The 19,223-nt window shown below is 42.5% G+C and overlaps 1 protein-coding gene across 1 annotated transcript in view; it reads left to right on the top strand.

Annotated features, from left to right (window-relative positions):
- The window catches only part of INPP5F (inositol polyphosphate-5-phosphatase F), a 120,628-nt gene that overhangs the window by 39,140 nt on the left and 62,265 nt on the right, over positions 1–19,223 (top strand). The window contains exon 2 of the mRNA XM_019502916.1: positions 11,755–11,835. Within this exon, the coding sequence (XP_019358461.1) occupies positions 11,755–11,835 (81 nt within the window). The remainder of the gene's footprint in view (positions 1–11,754; positions 11,836–19,223) is intronic.

Genomic DNA, 19,223 nt, shown 5'->3' on the forward strand with positions numbered 1-19,223 from the left:
CCCCCCCCCCCCCCCAAGTGCAGGGCCTGGGGTGGTTGCCTCAATTCGCGCCCCCCACCCCCCAGGGATGACCCTGCCCACGAGAAATCTTAGCTGTTCTGGGTAGCAGCCATTCAGCTCCCTGGCAGGTTCCTGTCTGAGATTTTTAGGTTTTATTTCACCAGCTTTTGTTTTGCTTGGCAGATATGGTGGGGGATTGCTTATTTGTGGTGACATTTGTCTCTCTCCCCTTAAAAGGGAAAAATCAAAACACTACAAGTCTTTGGATTAAATAACATGCAGAGATCTGCTGTTTGAGCACAGCTGTGGGAAAATGCCCTGGCAAAGGCACTGGTGGCAGGCATCCCACTAGACAATGTTGAAAAGAAGCTATGTTGTTTCACATGGGAATTCTTAAATTCCCAAATTCCTGACTGTTTGGAGACCATTCTTTGTTGGGTTGACTAGAAATAAGGGTAGTGGTCCGTGGATACACAGACAGCTGGGATTTCATCAGTTTGGGCTCTGAAGGAAACTTTTTCCTGTAAAACACTTTTCTCTTTCTAATCATTTTGTTCCTTTTTCTATTTTTAAATCTGAAGAACAGCTTTAAAATATTTTAAATTTTGTACTTTTAAAGCTCGTTCTAGAGTTAACAGTGCTTACTAATGTAACTTGAATGTTGCCTCTGGTACAGTGGTGAGTAATGTGCTTATTTTTTTTAGGTTTTGAAATGCATTTATCAATAGGTGTGAACTATTAAAATGTTTCATTGTTATCCCACCTTCTTTAATTTGATCTCTCTGTACAAAATTGAAAATATTGTGTAATAAACCAAATCACTGAATAAAAGGAAGTCTTTTCCAATAACTGTCATTTTGACTAAGCTGTATCTGCCAGTAAGGCATAATATTTTGGTTTGAAGATTATGAAGGGATCTAGTGATTTATTTATTTGTTTTTGGTGGTTTGCTTCAGTGTTTAAATGCCTTATTGCTAACTTGCATTTGTCTTACTTTTCTGATTCCAGTCGCTGATATTTTTTAATGCCTATAACAAGCTCACTGGATTTTTTTCAGCAGAAACTTTATATTTGTGTAAACCTAAAAAATTCTGCACAGCTCATAGTTTGTGTTCATGTCGATTGTAGCAGATGGCGTCTTCACAGGAGGGGGGCCAGGACGATGGAACTTGATACCAAATGGGGCGAATGACTAATTTTGCAACTGTCAGAACTGAATGCAGCTCCACCTTAATTTTTGCTTAAACTTTCCTGCAAAAATCTTTCCTCATCAGTACTACTTTTTATGTTTCACTTTTGGTGCCCATATACCCCAAACATGTCAGATTGGGTTTTTTGGACGGCAGTGTCTGTTGGGGCAAAGCTTGTCTCCTGAGCGTCTTTGGCTGGGTCAGCACCCCTCCCATGCAGTAGCTCACTGAAATTGCCTAAGTGGCTCTGTTCGTGCTTGGCTGGGTGGCTGGGATGGGGCTGTGGGCAGGCAGGAAGCAGCATTTGGGAGTGTAGCAGGCAAGTGGTGCTGGGACTTGGGATCCTGGGGCTGTGACAAAGCGGGGCTGGGGCCCAGGGCATAACCACGATCCGCTCCTACACATGGAGCCTATGCCCGTCACAGGGCCACATGGGCACCAGATTGCAGCTCTGCCCTGGACTCTGGCCCTGTGCTGTCACCACCCCATGAACCCATTCTCACCTGCCTGTCCTGCTCCTGAATACTGCCCCCCGCTTGCCTATAGCCCTGTCCTATCTACCTGGTCGCTTGCACTTTCCTTGGTGGTGAGTGTGGGGTTGACAGGCCTTCCATTTCTACCCCCTGGCTGCTGGGACAGAGCTCCCCCTCCTGCCTCTGCCCCCACATCCAGGCTGTGCACAGGGCTGAGATCAGAGGCAGTCACTGACTCGGGTCAGTGCCGGCTGAGGCCAGCCTGGCACTCAGGCAGAGCCCAGGAGCTCTGCCCAAGGCTAGAGTGCAGCCCTGCCTGGGATGGCAGAGATCCTGTGCTCCAAGTTAACCCTCAATGGGATCTGGCCCAGACATTTCATAAAACACTTAACAGAAAGCACTTTAGGTTGGTACACATCCATCTAGGGTTAAGTTGAGCAGGATCTGCCATTTTGAAGTGTTTTACGTGCCACGATCGTTTATTGTGTTATGCCTGTAAAGCGCTTTCTGTGCGCTTAAAGTGCATTAAGTGTAATGTGTGTACCCAACCCGTTGTTTTTAGTGCTCCTGCTTCCTTGGCTGCCCTGTCACACCTTTCTCTTGGTCTGGAAGCAGTAGGATGCAATGCCACTCCTTTTGGGAGTACATGTGTTTCCATCCAAGGGACCTACTGAAAAAGAGAGAGAAAAATTATCTTTCTCAGAGTTCAAAGTCAGATGCAAGTCATTCTGGCTGTACACAGTGACTGTAATACTGTAACTCTGCTATCATTGAAGTCAAACCCTGGGGTGGAATCATACGTATTCCCTGGGCTCTTCTTGCATAAACTCAGAGAATAATAATGCTGGAAGTACTCTAGTCCAGCCCCCTGCTCAAGGTAGAATTGTCCCAGATTAAGTCAAATATCTATAAAGTGCTCCATCTGGGAAGAAATAATCCGCAACACACTTACAGGCTTGGCAGTGCTACGTTTGCCAGCACCACAGCTGAGAGACCTGGGGGTTGTGATAGACTTCAAACTGAACATGAGCCACCAATGCGATGCCATAGCTGGCGGAGCAAATCAGACACTGAAGATGATTTAGAAATGTAGATATTTGGGTGAAACCTCTGACTATGGGAGCCTTTACATGTGCTTTGGGGTGGAGGTGGGGGGGTGCTTTAATTAGAGCGGCTCTTGGGAACCACTGTAATTAAAGCGCCCACAGTGTCTTGTGTATTCAAAATGGTGGTGGGGGTGCTTTAAATAAAGCTTGTTCAACGAGCTTTAGTTAAAGCAACTCTGCTGCCATTTTGAAGCATGGGGACACTGAATACACAAGACACTGAGGCTGCTTGATTAATCGAGTCTCCTCTGACAAGTGGTAATTAGTACACATCGGAACAGGCATCGGGCACATGTATAGGTGCCTCGTGCTTCTAACTGAAAGATAATTTAGCTAAATTAGTGGTTGTCAACACTTCATGGTTTTGCCACTTCTCTGTGCTGCCCAGCTGTAGCATAGTTTGGGAAAGGTCCCAGCATGGTGCTGTGCAGCACAGGTGAATCCCCCTTGCTGCTGCAGCACATGGGCAATAGATCTGGCCAGCCCTTGATCTAAATGATTAGTTCTTGCACACGGGAAACTCTGGTCAAGAATAAAGAAGTAAGCACTGAACTATAAAAAGTAAGATAAGGGCTTTGTCACCCCTTCTGAAAGTCATTTGCTAGACTAGGGGTAGGCAACGTTTTTTGTCTGCAGTGCTCAAAACCCCCACAGTGCCTAATTTGGAAGGGGCAGAGGGTACATGGCAGGATGCCCTGCTTGTGCCCCTTGGCCCCCACCCTGAGCCCCTGCCCCCCGGCCGGGCTCTGTGGCTGTTAGCAGCTACCCAGGACCTAGGCCAACTGCAAACACCTGCTGCCTCTCGGCCCCGGCCCCAACTGCCTTCTGGCCCCAGGCTCCGGGAAGGCAGCACGTACCGGCAGTGCTTCTGCGAAGCAGCGTTGGAACCCGGCGTGGCAGTGCACAGTGGGGGGTGCAGAAAGCTGCCTGCTCCGAGCTTCCTGCTGCCCTGCCACACTTCCCCTGCAGGCAGGAGCAGCAGCGAGGGGCACAACCCTGCACTACTGCCCATGCTGCTCCTGTGCACACAGGACGTGTAGCACGGCAGTAGGGAGCCTGGAGCAGGCAGCTTTCTGCACCCCTACCCCCGCTGTGCCCTGCCACACCAGGTTCCAATGCTGCTTTGCAGAAGTGGCAAGGGCAGCACAGCGGGGAGCTTTGGTGGTATGTGCTGCCTTCCTGGGTCTGGGAGGCAGCTGGGGCTGGGGTGGAGAGGCAGCAGATGTTTGCAGCTGGCCCTGGTTCTGGGTAGCTGCTGACAGCAATGGAGCCTGGGCTGCTTGCAGCAGGGCTTCCCTGGAAGCAGCCCGGGCTCCATGGCTATTGGCAGCTACCCCAGAGCTGGGGTCGGCTGCAGGTGGGAGGCTGCAAACAGCTGCTGCCCTCCGGCCCCGGCCCCGGGCTCCAAGAAGGCAGCAGTTGCCCGCACTGCACCTGTTGGGGCTGGGGCCGGGGAGGCAGCAGCTGTCTGTAGCCTCCCGACTGCAGCTGCCCCAGCTCTGGGTAGCTGCTGATAGACACGGAGCCCAGGCTGCTCCCATCAGGGCTTGCAGCATCCCAGCTGCCTACTGGGAGCAGCCTGGGCTCCCAACTGGCAGCAGCTATCCAGAGCTGGGGCTGGCTGCAGGCTGCAAACAGCTGCTGCCTCCCCGGCCCTGTTGCCAACCCCAGTGCTAGACCCTCAAGCTTTGTTTCTTCCCAGTTGTTTTCAGAAGCTTTCACTGATGATAATAGGGGTGGGAGCTACTGGATAAATGGACTGCAGGTGGCTTTTTAATCTTCATGTTTGAGATCTGTTCTGTCCAACCTCGGTGCAACATGTTGGTTAAAACACCAGCTGGCCGGTGTTCATGTCTCCACTGTTTTTAGAATCACAGGGCTTTTTTCTTGAAATCCTATGTAGACACCACTTCCTGTCCTAAAGTTACTTTACTAGTTGTTGAAATGTAGTCCTATAGCTAGAAATGGCAGTTTTACAAACAACTCTATGAATTCTAGTGAGTCTAAAAGAGTTATTGTCATCTTTCTCTCTAAACCAGTTAGTTCTCTGTCAGACTTACAAGGGAAATGAGTAGATCAGGGAGCGTAGTTAAATAACTCTCTGGAATGTGAATAATTGCTGCATTTTTGTTTCTTAGGAGAATTATTTGCTAAAAAACATATAAACTAGTTTTTTGTATTGCTTTGCAAGTACTAGCAATATACCGGAACCAAATACAGTTAAGAAGCTCTGGGAATGTACGAGAATGAGACTGTCAGACTTGTAATTAAGAAAAATCATGGTTCTTATGGTAAACAAGATGGAAGTCATGGGGAGAATTCAGATGATGCATTTATAATGATGAGAGGCAGCCACAACTTGATTTTAATGTCCTTTTTTTCCTTGCTGAAAAGTTTCTATTTGTTTCATGTAGCAAATGCCTATCTTGATGCCTGCTGGTTTGCTTTTTACATGCGAGGAAAGGATGTTAGGAGACAGCTGCTGCTTGCTTGTCTTCAGTGCTGCTTCCTTGCTGACCATTACAAAAAGAGAATTGTCAGATTTGCAGAGGTGCTTTCTAAATAAAGCTATGTCAGCTGCAGAATTGGTGACTCCGCAGTAAACCATATACAAAAAATGAAATTCAGTTCTAATTTACTATGCAAGTTAAGAATTTCATTATACTTGTGGAATCCAGGATCCCTGTGACAATATGATGACAGAAATGTAGCTGTGATCCTAACCCAACAGTGATAGAAGCTGCTTTTCCTATGGTTAAATGTAAACATATGCCATAAACTCCAGTTTTCACATTATTTATGCAGACTCATAAATTCTATGGAAATATACACATATTGAAGATAAATACTTATCTGCAAAGGGATTTCCGAAAGAAAATTGTCTATTTATAGATTACATTGGGTACTGCAGGACAGCTCTAGGAATTTTAAGTGGCTTTTCCCTTGGCATTTTATAATCTTTTGGCTACTTTGACTCCCTACCTCAGTCATTCAGTTAACAATTTGCATAGGATAACTTTTATAATGGCATAGGAGAAACAAAGCTGAAATCTTGCTAGCATTTAAATTTGGAGACTTGACTCATTTTCATGCAGAAAAGTTGAAAATAGAATATTCTGAAATATACTGTCCACCAAAATCTGGTGCGATTAAAACATAAGTAGCAGTATCAATTTAACACTGTACTTGGACAACCAGTATTCTAGAAGCGAAAGTCCAACCTTTCATTGAGGATTAGAGAACATTTTCGTGGAGTAAACAGTTGACCATTTTTCCTTAACTGGGGGCAACAGCTTTTGCACACTGATAGGAAGATTCTCACAGACTTATGAAAAACTTAGGGTAACTGGGGAAATCGGAGGGAGGGGGAGAAGGGAGTGCATAGACATTGTGAAAAATGTGACCCGGTTAGAATGAAACCTTGAGGCTGCTGCTCTTCTTTTCTTGGCATTGACTGCCAATGATAAATCTGACTTTTACATTATAGCTTGTGATATGTACTACAATAATAATAAAAAGGCAAGCAGGAAACTAAATGTTTGTTCCATTTTTAGTAATCACGTTTGAATTCTAAGTGAAATGACTTGAAACAGACTTTAATGTCACTCCGTAAATTGTGTTTTGCAAAAGCAAGTGGGTGTATTGTTGGTTATGACAATCTAGCTGAAGGATAATGATTACTGAAAAGGAATCACAGACTTTTTTGTTATAGTATTTCTAAAATTTCGTCCATAAATGTTGATTGCAGGAGACGAGTAAGCTATATCTATCAGCTGTATTGATGACCTGCTAATTTCATGAATTACTTGTTCATTCCTGGTTTACTAAATGAGCTTCCTGGTTGCTTTGTTTTGAAAGTCATTGTGTAAAAATATTCTGGGGTGGGGGGATAGGTGTGTGGAGGGGGGGAAGGCAGATGTGTGTAAAAGCAGGGGAGGGAAAGACTGAAGGGTAGCATATATGTTACATCACTGCCAGTCCTGCTAACTCAGCCTGGGATTTGAGAGAGTTTCATTTTTGTTACTCATGCTTAATAACCACAATAAATATTTTACTGAATTGTACAGGTGAGGTTATGGACTGTGTGGCCTTTAGCAGGGTTGCAAAAACATCCTAAGGGTCTAAAAATGGGCCTATAATCAAACCTTGACTTTGAGTCTGGTAGACGTGTGTGGGTAGGAAATGGATAATTTATTGACCCCTGAGACTACCTTGCATTTACAAGGTGGAAAATAGGAGAGCAGAGTTAATAAGGATTTGTTTCTGTGATGATTGCTGATGCGTTTTGTGTGACCCATTCTATAATGCAGTCTGATAATTCTTGCAAATTAACACTTTCTAGCTGCTCAGCAAGGAGCGTGAAAAGGAAACATTTTGGAACAGTTTTCTTTCTGTTTACCATCCACATTTTCTGATCCTGTTTTCAAGCAAGTAACTTCCCCAACTTTTAAAACTGCTATTTACAAGCCCTAACCTGCTTTCTACTATTATGATTGTTCTTGTAAGAAAACAGGAACTAAGAGTGAGCTGTAACACTGGGAGTCTTCCTTTCCTGCTTTTTTTTTTAAAAAAAAGAAAAGCAACAACACATAGATTTAGGGAGATTACATGTAAAAAGTTATACTTACTCTGCATTGTCTGTTAAGTTACCATCTCTATCCCCCAAGCAAAGCCTCAATTTGTTACTTAGTGTACTGTCAGTAATATCGTAAGTGCTCTGTAAGTGAAGTGTCCTAGTTTCAAATCGTCATTTTTAAAGGTCCCAGTTCAGCAAAACTTCCCTGTTATGCATTAGGGATGGAATCAAGCGCACCACTTAATTTCATTCAGCATAAAAGCCCCCTGTAGTAATGGGCTGAATTACTTGCACAGTCTTTCTCCTTGTACAATGATGACATTCTCTAGATAGTTGTCCTACTGGCACTGTCATCCTGTTATTCACCAAGAATGAAAGTTGTGGACAAAGACCTCTTTTCTAGGTTAGTAGCAGAGAAATCTGCATCTTACTATCTGAATATTTTAGGGTAATTAATTCTGAATTTTTAGCATTGTCTGAGCAAGATGCAAAACTTTATTTGGTCCTACTTTCCCATAGCTTGCTGGGGTGGGAAGGTATTTCATATGCTTCGGAATGGTGATAAGTGTCTGTACAAGCATAGATGGAAGTGTTGGAATGGCATGCTCTGCCATTACTGTGCAGCAGAAAGTAAGTTGTTTTAGATTAATAACAATAGTCAGAAAATTGTAAGCATCTGGGGTCAGAAGCTGCTGTAGAAAACTGAAGAGATGCCAGAGAAAATGGCATTGCCTGATGTTAGGCAAAAGATAAGGTGTAAACTTGCATCTTATAAAGTAATAAAATCAGAGATTTATAAGCAGCATCTTAATGTTAATCTGCAATGGAGCATTTCCGTACAGTTTTAACAAATTAGTAGCTCGGAACTTAAAAAAAACTCCCAAAGCTAAATGTTAGTGCAAATTGTGTATCCGAATGATTTGTTTTTTTTTTAATTAGTTTTTTTTTTTTTTTTTGTGTGCGAGAGAAAGTAAAAACGAACATATAACTAGGAAAATGTCCTCCATTTTGAATCTTGGTAGGGTATGTCTGTCGGCTTCCTCTGCTCTGGCTCTTCAGCCATGGAGCATCTCTAGCAAGTCCCTAGACAAAACTAATGTTCTTCCTTTTGAACATGTTTTTCCTGTTTTCGATTGTCATCTTTTTAGCAAAAAACCCTTACTTCTTCACCATAATTGCAACCCCACAGACTTCTTGTGTCCTTCTGACTTGCTTATTGGACCCTCCCATCTTCATGTCGTCACACCTGTCGCTATACACAGTTTGCCTATCTCGCGCATTTCAAAATAAACTTTAGAAAATACCATGAACTTTTCCTTCTTCAACCTTTTCCTTCCTCACCTTGCAGGGGTAGGAATTTCTCAAGTGTTCTTTTATGGCTCCTCCATCTCTCCCAGTGACTTTATTCCCTCTGATCTCCTTTGCTCTCTCTTCCCTCACTGACCTCTTTAATCTCTTGCTTTCCTGTGGCTCGTTTTATTTTTCTTTTAAAGCAATACGAGCATTCTTTAGTCTCTCCAACTTCAAAAAGTCTATACTTGACCCTGCCTGCCTCCCTCTTCAACTACTTCCTCTTCTTCATTATAGCTAGACTTACCCAGTAAGTGTGAAGGGTAAGCAGGAGACAGTGACCCTAAATAACTTCTGAGCTGCTGTCAGCTGACTTGGACAGAGTAGTGTGGATTGTTGATAGACAAAGTCTACTGAGCTAGGAAGAGATGTTGCATTTGTCCTTGGATTAGTTCTGCTTGGGTTTTGTCCTGCAACAGAAATATCCTGGGATTGGCATGTACGTATGTCACCCTTCTAATCAGGGTCCAGAGACAGAAGTTACACACAAACTGGTTTAAGTGATCAGAAATTGGTTTAAACCTGTAATGGAACAGACTTTCAGTATATATAAACCACTTTCAGAATGGGCAAAACTGGTTTAAGGTAAATCTGGTTGGATGTAGTATCAGACTTAAGTGATTTCGGTCAAACCAGTTTATGGAACTTCTTCTGTCCCAGATCCCTTGCTGGTTCAAGTTAACTCACGGTCCCCCAGCATCCCAGGAAGCTTTGCAGCCCTGGGCTGTGCTGTCTGCTTCAGTGGAACAGGGGCTGCCCCACCCCTCTGCTCCCTAGCCTGCTTCCTGCCTACATCCATCAGCCCATGGGGAAGGGCAGGGGAACAGACAGCCAGACCCCCTAGCCAGGCTCTACACAGAATTCTGCCCCGAGAGGATGCCCCAGGCTGTTCATGAGACTGGCAGGGCTGAGCTTAGCAACTGTGAGGTTTGGGAGGGGAAGAATTCTCCTCAGCTCCCTGGGGATGCCCCAGGCTTGGGAACCCCTTCAGGAGGAGGCTCCCCAAGGTGAGCTAGCACCTGGACCAGGGGGCTCCTCAACCCCTGGAGTGGGGGAACAGCAGGGGGTTGGTGGCATGTACTGGGGAGCCAGGCCTGGATGGCCCCACTTGGCTGGGCTGGCAATGGCCAGCTGACTGGGAGATGCACTTCCCCGCCAGGTTCAGCACGGGTCTCCCCCTGCCTTTCCCAAATGAAAACTGAAACTCAGTTCAGTTACTTATCAGTTCAGTCCTTGCAGTTTAGAGGAAACTGCGTAGATTGAATCGACTCTGCCTCGGGCTTTTTGACTGTCTGTACTTTGCCTCAGTGGCTAAATGCAGTGCTGCCGTTCTGCTATGGATTCAGTGATGCAATCCTGGGATAACTGTTTAGATGCACTGTGCAATGTCCCAAGATCAAAATGTTGTTTTTTATCTGGTGAACCGTTTTAGGATTTATCCTGGGACAGTGGGCATGGATATTGGAATTGGTCACATTTTGTCCTGGCATATAATGGCTAATCCTGGGACAAATGCAGTGTCTGTAGTCTTGGAGATGCAGCTTAGTCCTCGTTTGTGTGGAAGGTGTGTGATCAGATTTTAACTAGGGATTGAAAATCCTATCAGGGATGTCAGTCCTAATTATGGAACTTGTTAAATTCTATTTCTACATAAATGGTGCCAGGTTGAAAGGAAATGGAGGATAAGCCTTCAAAACCCTGTGTTGTACTTGAGAATTTTGGGGTAAAATAAAAAGTTTGGCTTTGACTATGAGTGCCATTTTGTAAAGCAGTATTTATAAAGTGAGACATTTGTTACCATATGCGATTTACTAATGCAGTTTGAGAAGAATGTCCTTAAATGCAAATGAAATGCTGGCTTTCAACAGTGCACTCCATGTAATAGCAAGGGAAATAGATAAATTGGATATGGTGCAAACTAACTTATTTTGTGTAAGCTACTGGGAATGATTGAGACAAGAATAAAAATGTATCTGTTAATAAAGGACAGCTCTAAATTAAAACCAGGAGAAAAGGGTGTGGGCACACCACGCTTGGAGCCTTTTTCTAAAGGGGAATATTTCAAGAGGGCAGCAGCTGGTGCATCGTAATTGGTATGTGGGAATGAGGTGAGAATGCTTCAAATGAAGTAAACCCTCAAGTTTTAACATTCCTTCCTTTAGGATTAAAGTTGGAGGGGGTTTGCTGCATTTGAATCATTTGCAGCTCATTCCCACATGCCAATTGGAGTGTACCAGCTGCTTCCCTTGCCCTTTTAAAAAGGGCTCCAAACATTCTTGTGTCCACACCTTTGCTGTACAATGTTTGGACTTTAGTACTTTTGTAGACATAAGGGATTGTCAATTCAGTTTTATAACTATATTTTATTGCAGGTGTTCCTATAATAACCATCCAACTGAGTAAATGGCCTAACATCCTTGTTTCTATAGCTATAACTGTCTTATTTAATTACACTGTAATATTCACATTGATATCAGAGTCTGATATTGGATCATCTGATTTGAAAGATTTTGGTCAGTTAGCCATGATAAAATATGAAAATATTGTCCCATCATATCATTATAACAAGACAGAATGATGTGACTTTCTAACTCATAGGTACTTGGCTGTTGCGTTGGCATACTTGCCTGACTACTAGAGGCATTTAAAAAAACCCGAGGGGTGTTAGCACAACTAATACAAAATCTAAAATCTTAAACTTCAGTATTCTTAGAATTAACTAAGATGTTTGTTATTTTTGAAATCAGAGGGGTATATTTACTGTAAAAGCTGGTGATTATTCATTACTGCATGTTGAAAATTTTTGAGGCATGCATTTTAAACTGTAGTCATGAGGTTTGGAAAGAAACCAACTGACTGTTCTGGGTGAAATTTATCCTATTTTGGTAAGTTGGAATCTTTCGGGCTGGCTGTTTTTAAAGACTGTTATATTTTGATGATAAAAGCAATGGTATTATAAAAATTCCTGAACATGTAACTTGTTAGATCTGTAATACTGTGTCAACTTTTATGCTTCAGATTTTTTTTAATTACCTCCTTTTTCTCACCCCTCCTTGCAGCCACTGACCTTCTTCTGGCTTGGAATCCTATTTGTCTTGGTCTGGTAGAAGGAGTCGTAGGGAGGGTTCAACTTCATACAGGTATGGTTGTCTTTAAATGTTTTATGTTGTAATTGTCTGCACAATACTTCCTGTAGTATGGTGGGTAGGAGAGAAAGTCTGCACTACTCTGTTTTGGTCCTTTTTCTCTTGTTTAGTTGCTCTTTGGTCAGGAGGAATTGTCCTAGGTAAATTTTTAGTGAAATTTACCCTGGTTAGAAACAGTTTTTTTTGTTTTGTTTTTTTAAACTAGTTTTGAGGTTCACTTGCTTCACTGTTGATTTGTCAGTGTATGTTTGTTGACTCTAACTTCCTTAGACATCCCATCACTGACCTCAGAATGGCTGTTCTTAGATGGCAGACCTTTAAAAATGAATTTGAACAGGAAACTGCCAAACAAGAAATCATCTACAGGCTAGATTAAGTATGGTCTAAACCTGTGATTCTCAGACAGGGTGCCATGGTGGGACGCCACTCAGTGCCAGCATTGGTAGGTGTGCAGCTGTGATTGACAAGATAAATCCAGAGACTTCAAACAGCGATCTGTAATATTAAAAGCATTCTGATCTGTTGTGGTCTTTCTGAGTACTTCGCAGCAGATTTTCTCTTATTACTTTTTTCTGTAGACAGGTATGGAGTGAAAACTAAGGCCTGGCTTTTTGTAAGAGGCTTAAGCCTAAGGAGTGGTGCCTGAAACCTGAAAAGGCTGAAAACCACTGGTTTAAACCAAGACTGGATTCTTATGCTCCTACCTGAATGAACTTTTCCTATAAGCCCTGTGTCCCTCAATGGATTAACTGCTTTTTTTTTCTCTCTCCTACCTACCTTACCTGTCTTGGGCCATGCACCCTCCTTTTTCTCCCCACCTTCCCTACCCTTTGTATTCTAATCATTGTTCTCTATTTAGCAGCTCTGCTTCCTGCAGTCCCTTCACAGAATCTGATGAAGGAAACCCTCTGCTTACAAAAGTTCATGCCCTGATTTTATTAGTCTGTAAAGGTGCAGATCTACCCTTCCTTCTTTCTATGTACTTGTCACATTGTCCTACTGGGTAACTTGGACAGGTTGCTTTGCTTCCCTATGCTTGAGTAAATGGGGCCTGTGCAAAATGGGACCAGTTGCACTTGCCTTCATTGTAAGGTACTTTGAAATATAGTGATGAAATACCTAGACCGTGGTATTCTGTGAATGAGCAGTAACGTTTTAATTTTAGTTTGACTGTGGAACTAACAAGTCTTTCCCTATGGTGTTTTGTGCATACCTGGTAAATGCTATGCTACTGCTGTGATTGAAGTGCAGTGAACAGAATAGCATCAAAAGACTACGCATGGCAGTTAAGAAAAAATGTAGATTGATACAGTTTCTCCAATACCTGAAATTCCAGCCATAGAAAGTTTGTAAGTGAGACCAAGGTCTTGTCAAGTTATGGTGTTATTTAGGAGAGGTTATTTCCATGTATAGATAAGCCCTAAGACAGTTGTAGAAGATGGGTAGATGCCACAACCAGATTAATGGAACAAAAAACGAAGTGGGAAGACTGGAAAAAGCAGTTAGTGCTGTTGAATCCCAGAATGTCTTTCACTGTGTACCTCTGTCAAGTGCTATTGCAAGCCTATGTAGGAGAAACCAGGCAATCCTGGTTGGCTTTGGTAGAGTGACATTGGCATCTCTCCGAGGGAAGCAGACTGCTAGCTGTGTGGTACAGTAATAGAAAGTTGAGGTCAACATTAATTAGGTTCCTGCTGCTAGCTCCTTCTTTCTTTTGTTCTATTGGCCTTGTAATAATCCATCTGGTTGTCCATCAGAACTTTTCCTTGTGAGCTAACGTGTCCCACAGCAATGAAAAAACAGTAGATAGCTGACAGATGAATACACTTTGCTGTGATGACCAGCTGTCTCAACAGGATGTACCAGCTTTCCGTCTATGAAGTGGTTTACTTACTGAACTTCATATACTCAAGTGGGCAACTGGACTGACCTTGTTTGTAAAGTCCCTTTTCCTTTTATTATTTATTTTGGTGAGAAGGCTGTTCTGAGTTTCTGACATCTGCCCCAACCAAGTCAAGAGTAAAAGCTAATCCTCAGACTTTGGGGTGCTGTTTTTGACTCTTAGCATATGCTTGTCAATCTGGACAAAGCAGGCCATACATTTTTGCATTTTGTTTTTAATTGTACTTTGCATGATTGGCTCTCGGATTTCTCTTCTGACACGAGTTTGATGTACTGGTACCATCTATTTGCATCTTTGGCAACATAAAGACTTTTTTAAATCCATTCTCTAATATTTTGATTTTTAATGAGCAAAACTACTGCTTGTTTTACTCTTTTTTGTGATTGAGAAGAACATTTTTTCTGAATAACATAGCAGTATAAATTGGAATAAGGTTAATGACTTCAGTAAAATGCAGCTGTTCACATTTAAAACAGTGGGGTTTATTGACTTTTTGTTTAACTAACTTGTGGCTGGGATGTTCCGTAGAAAAAGTGTAACAATTTGGTAAAATTTAGGAGAGGCCGTATACCAGCATCAACAGCTTGGAGGGGAAGATGGCCTAGCCAGGAAAAAAATATTTCCTTCTTTGTTAGTATTTGTTTTCTTATGTTTTCATAAATACTGTTCAACATTTAGAAAAGTAACTTCAGCAATGAAATTAGTTCAGCTAAAGCTTCAGATGAGTTACAGGACAGGATTAAATGGTGAAATGGATCAGACCCTTGCTATCTGTCAGATAAGAAATGGATACTCTGCTGCATTAGAGAAGTCAAATAGAATCCTTGATCTCATGCATTAATGATCAAATTAGCATTAGAAAGAGTTACCACATTCTTAGCAATTGCTTTAGTCTGAGCCTGCATTTGTTATGCTGGTGGTGTTATCACTGCTATTGCTATTATGGGACAGCAGCATTTCCTAGCCTCCTCTCTTTACGTTATGATGATGGGGCACAGCTAGGTGTGTAAATGAAGCATTCTAATCCATATCTGAAGTAAATCATCAATCCTTTATCAAAAATAAACCAAGTAGTTCCCTTTTCTAAATTAAGTTTGGGGTGGGGAGGAAATGGGAGATGGACCTTTAATGTGGGAGTAAAGGACGCTAATCCTTGTGACATTTTAGGCTGCATTTGATTCATCAGGCCCCTGAGCAAGCATCCAAAGTGCAGTTGTTTGAGGGTGTTTATTATTATTATTATTATTATTTTAAATTTGGACTTACTTCACTAAAAGAAACTGTCTGAGAATGAAAGCATCTCTGACAAATATTCCTCTCAAATTCTGTGGGAGTTTTTAAGGCTACTACACTACAGTCAAATACAGTTCAGCACTCGGGCATTGATGATCAGTAGTTCTTGGACTAAGGGAGTTAACAGAGGGCATTGCAAAACTCTTCTCTATCTTAGAGTTGAATGTCCTGCCTTCAGTGCTACCAGTTTTGCATGCATCTGATGGCAGGATAATATGCACAGGGAGAGAGACTGTGTTAGTCTGAAGTCCGGCATGTGGTAAGGTAGTGCTACACAGAAACACGTGCCCAAGTTGCAACTGAGTCTGATCCCAGGTTGGCCTCGTCGGCCATCTTTGGCCCCACAGATAAAGCAATTGGGGAAGACAATCATCCTCAACTGTGAGGGATTGCTGATGACGAGGGAGGAGTTCTGTCTTCTGTAGACTAATTCTGGGCCAGATGAGTGGGGTGGGGCTGGTCACTAGGTTGGATCAAGCTTAACACACCAAGATTGGGCCCAGGGGCCTGGCACTGGCCCCTCTCTTGCCTCAGCATGCTGGACACCAGGTCCTGGGAGCCTGGTGACCAGCCCTGTAAACTAGGATCAGTTGCCGAATCCTGAGCTCAGGGCCCAGGGTTCCCCAGGCATCCAGAAATTTGTCAGTGGGAGTGTGGAGGGTGCTACTGCTCTTCCACCACCAAATTTCCAGACCTGTGGGGACCCCTGCTTGCTGGATGACATGGGGCCATAGGCTGGCCAGGGGTAGCAAGCGAGTTGTAGCTTAGGAAAACTTATGCATCTTTAATCTAGTTGGTCTGTAAGGTGTGATTCTACCCTGTCTTCTGTATGATGGTATATTGCATTGCTTTGGGACAGCTGAAATGCTATGTTAAAACCCTGTTATATAAATAAAGAAGGAAAGGCATTCACCAAATGATGTGTGAATATTGAAGTGGAAATATATGTACTCACTTATCCTGCTTCTAGTTAAACTTCACCAAGGGCAAACTGCTTCATAGCACAGTAATGCAAAAAAGAGATGGCGTGTTTGTTGTGAAGAAAGTCAGCTTCAGGAAGATGAAAAAATTAGAAGCAGAAAGGCATTAAATGTAAGAATTTTTACTATCCAGCGTCCCTAAGTGACTAAACATGGGGGTGGAAGCTATAACTAGCCCACAGCAAGATTCAAGGTAATGATAAATAAGGTTAAAAATGATGAGCTGAGAAGCCAATGTAGTTTTAAATGAGGCATTTTAAGAGGCGTAACATCTGTTAAACTGGCCATCACTTAAGAATCATTGTAACAAGTGGTTAAAAATAATTCTTATGGTTTTTCTTGTGCATTTATTACACACACATATGTATGTGTATATGTATGTATACACAAAAGAATAGTATTAAACTGATGCTTGCATCTGTGGAATGCTAGTCTTGAGCTCATGAACAACTCAATGTATGAGTTAATACTAGTAGCGGGGTAAAAATTGGATAGTATGCTGTGTAAGAGCTTAGCAGCATGCGTGCTGACATCTTCCCCCCTCCATCCCCACTCTCTTCAAAATGTCATAAATTGGGATACATAATTTAGTATGTGGTATGTGACATACCCATGCTAGCAATGTATGACTTCTCACTTTGACCTTCAATTTGGTATAGAAATAATAATGGGACTCCTTTGTTAGAGACCTCCTTTTTTTAAAATACTGGAATTTTTCTGTTACCTTCAATAGTAAGAACAAGTTTTCCTGTTCAGGAGGTAGAGGGGCAGGCTGTCCTATGGTATAAGCTGGAACTAATAAGCATTTCCACAATCTCTTTAATTCCTGTTCGGACATTCTATTATTTCAGTTACTTTGCACATATATACTATGTTTGTTTTTATGGTTAGAATAACAGGTAGAAGAAATCAGTAAAGGCTTTCTAGTGTTACGCAAGTATGAAACGATCTTCCTCTCTTTCCCAGAGCCTTCTCTTATCATGTCTCCAATTCTACGCATGCCAGACTTTTAGGTTTATAGACTGAAAAATGGACTCTTGTATACTGAGCTGGTTTGAACAAGATAACATAACTCAGCTCAGACTGTTTTAATTAAATCTTGGGTAAAATATTTCTGAACCAATCTGTGTCTATGGGGAAATTTAAGAGGAATAATAAAATGGCTCATGGGTTTTTGGTCATTTTCCAGTTGTTCTGAAGACTTTCCTGTGAACGGAAGATCCAGCTGAGATGTCTGGCTTAGACTCCAGGCACCTGTACATAGTGCCAAAAAAAAATAAATAAAAAATTGCTTGATAATAGGTGGGAACCAGCACTTAAAATGGTTTTAGTTGTTGATGTAGACAAGGGCAAACCATTTTTGGCACCAAAATGGTCTCTGCCAAATGTCTATAGTGTGAACAAGCCATTACGTTGTCTTTGTAACACACCATACACCTTGATGTCAATTAGTTGCAGGTGCTAAACTCTTTCAGGATGAAACCCTTTGTTCGGAGAAGGAATGGCTATTGAGCAAGAACTCTTCAGCTACCTGTGGATACCTTAATTAAAAAAACCAAAACAAAGTGCACACCTCACTGAAGCAAGCTCACTCTTACGATTTTGAGTAGACGTTCCTTGAAAGTAGGTCAGCATCTTTTGATTGTGAGAGAAACTAAGCTGGGGTTGGTGCTTTATCTCATACTAGGGACCCTTAGTTTAATTATCTAATTTAGCTGCATTTCAAAGATTCTAATACTCTAAGGACAGAACAGATTACTAGGAGATCAAGCCTGTTCTTACATATGCAGTCAATAGAACTCTTTTTATTTTTAAGTATGTGCACACAGTGATCACGTCACTGTACCAGAGGTGAATCTCAACTTTACCTTTTGATAAGCTGAATAGGTTGGGTTCTTTGTGTACTACATCATCAGACTTGTTTTTCCAGTTTGTCAACTATTTTGTAGCCTTCCTTTAAACCATCTCCAATATTTTCACATCCTCCTTGAACTGTGGATATTAAAATTGAGTACACTGTTGGAATACTGTTGCAGGGACAAGATCACTTACTTCTACTTGGTAGTCCCCTTTTATCTATTGCAGGATTGCATTAGACCCTTCTAACACAGACATGCCCTTATACTTGGAGTTCGTATTCAGGTGGTTAGCTGTAAACCCAGAGTGCTTCCGAGTCTGTGCTTTTTCAAACGTATCTTATCCAGTAGTATAGTCTGCATCCTGTTTTCCCCACCAGTGTAGTAATATGTGATGATTCAGCTGATTCAGACATAGTGACCTGTCCTTACTGCTTACTACTACATTTATCTTTGTCATCTAGAAAGTTGACTAGCCAAGGTTTTATACTCTCCTTAGGCTCCTGAGTCTTATTGAAGGTCAGTGAGACTTGGGCTCCTAAGTGTCCAGGTCAGATCATTAAGACTTAGCCAGATTTAGGAGTTGGGTACTACTACACAGGTAGCATAGGCTTGTTGGTTCTGGCTGTGTGGAAAGTATCATAGTACTTAGGGTTGGAAGGGACTTAAACAGATCATCAGGCCCTGGGCAGGAACGGGTGCTGGGATCACATCACCCCAGCCAAATATCTGTCCGGCCTCCTCTTGAAGACCCCCAAGGTAGGAGAGAGCACCACCTCACTTGGGAACCTATTCCAGAGCCTGGCAACCCTAACTGTAAAGTAATGTCTCCTGACGTCCAGCCTGAACCTTCTCTCTAACAATTTGTGGCTGTTATCCCTAGTAACCCCAGGTGGTCATTTAGTACTAGGTGTGAGGCTGATTGATGGTTAGCATCTAGTAAGCTGACCAAATGTAGCTCAAACAACCAATTATGCCCATCTGGCTAAAACAAAATGTGCTGCATTGGTGGGCCTTGTGGATGGGGGTGTGTGCAAAAGTTTCTGGTTGCTTACTCAATTAGTTGAGCTTGATTTGTATCTGGTTCTGAGTAGCTCTAGGCAGCAAGGTGACTTTAAAATTATCCACACAGGCTAGGGGTAGCCATTCAAAAAGCCTGAGCCTGAATCAATTCAATCTTTGAAGGTTAGTCTAACCTGCCTAGGCTGAATCAGTTTGTAACCATACAAACATCCCCTCTGGACTGAAAAAATGCAGGTACATGCCTGCAGTGGCTCAAGCTAGAAGCCAGGGAGCACTAGAACAGTGCCCTTCCTTCCCTTCCACAGTGCTGAGCTGAGGGGGTGAGGT

The sequence above is a fragment of the Gavialis gangeticus genome, unplaced genomic scaffold, assembly GCF_001723915.1.
Source record: "Gavialis gangeticus isolate Ggan-Ray unplaced genomic scaffold, GavGan_comp1, whole genome shotgun sequence".
NCBI lineage: Eukaryota > Metazoa > Chordata > Crocodylia > Gavialidae > Gavialis > Gavialis gangeticus.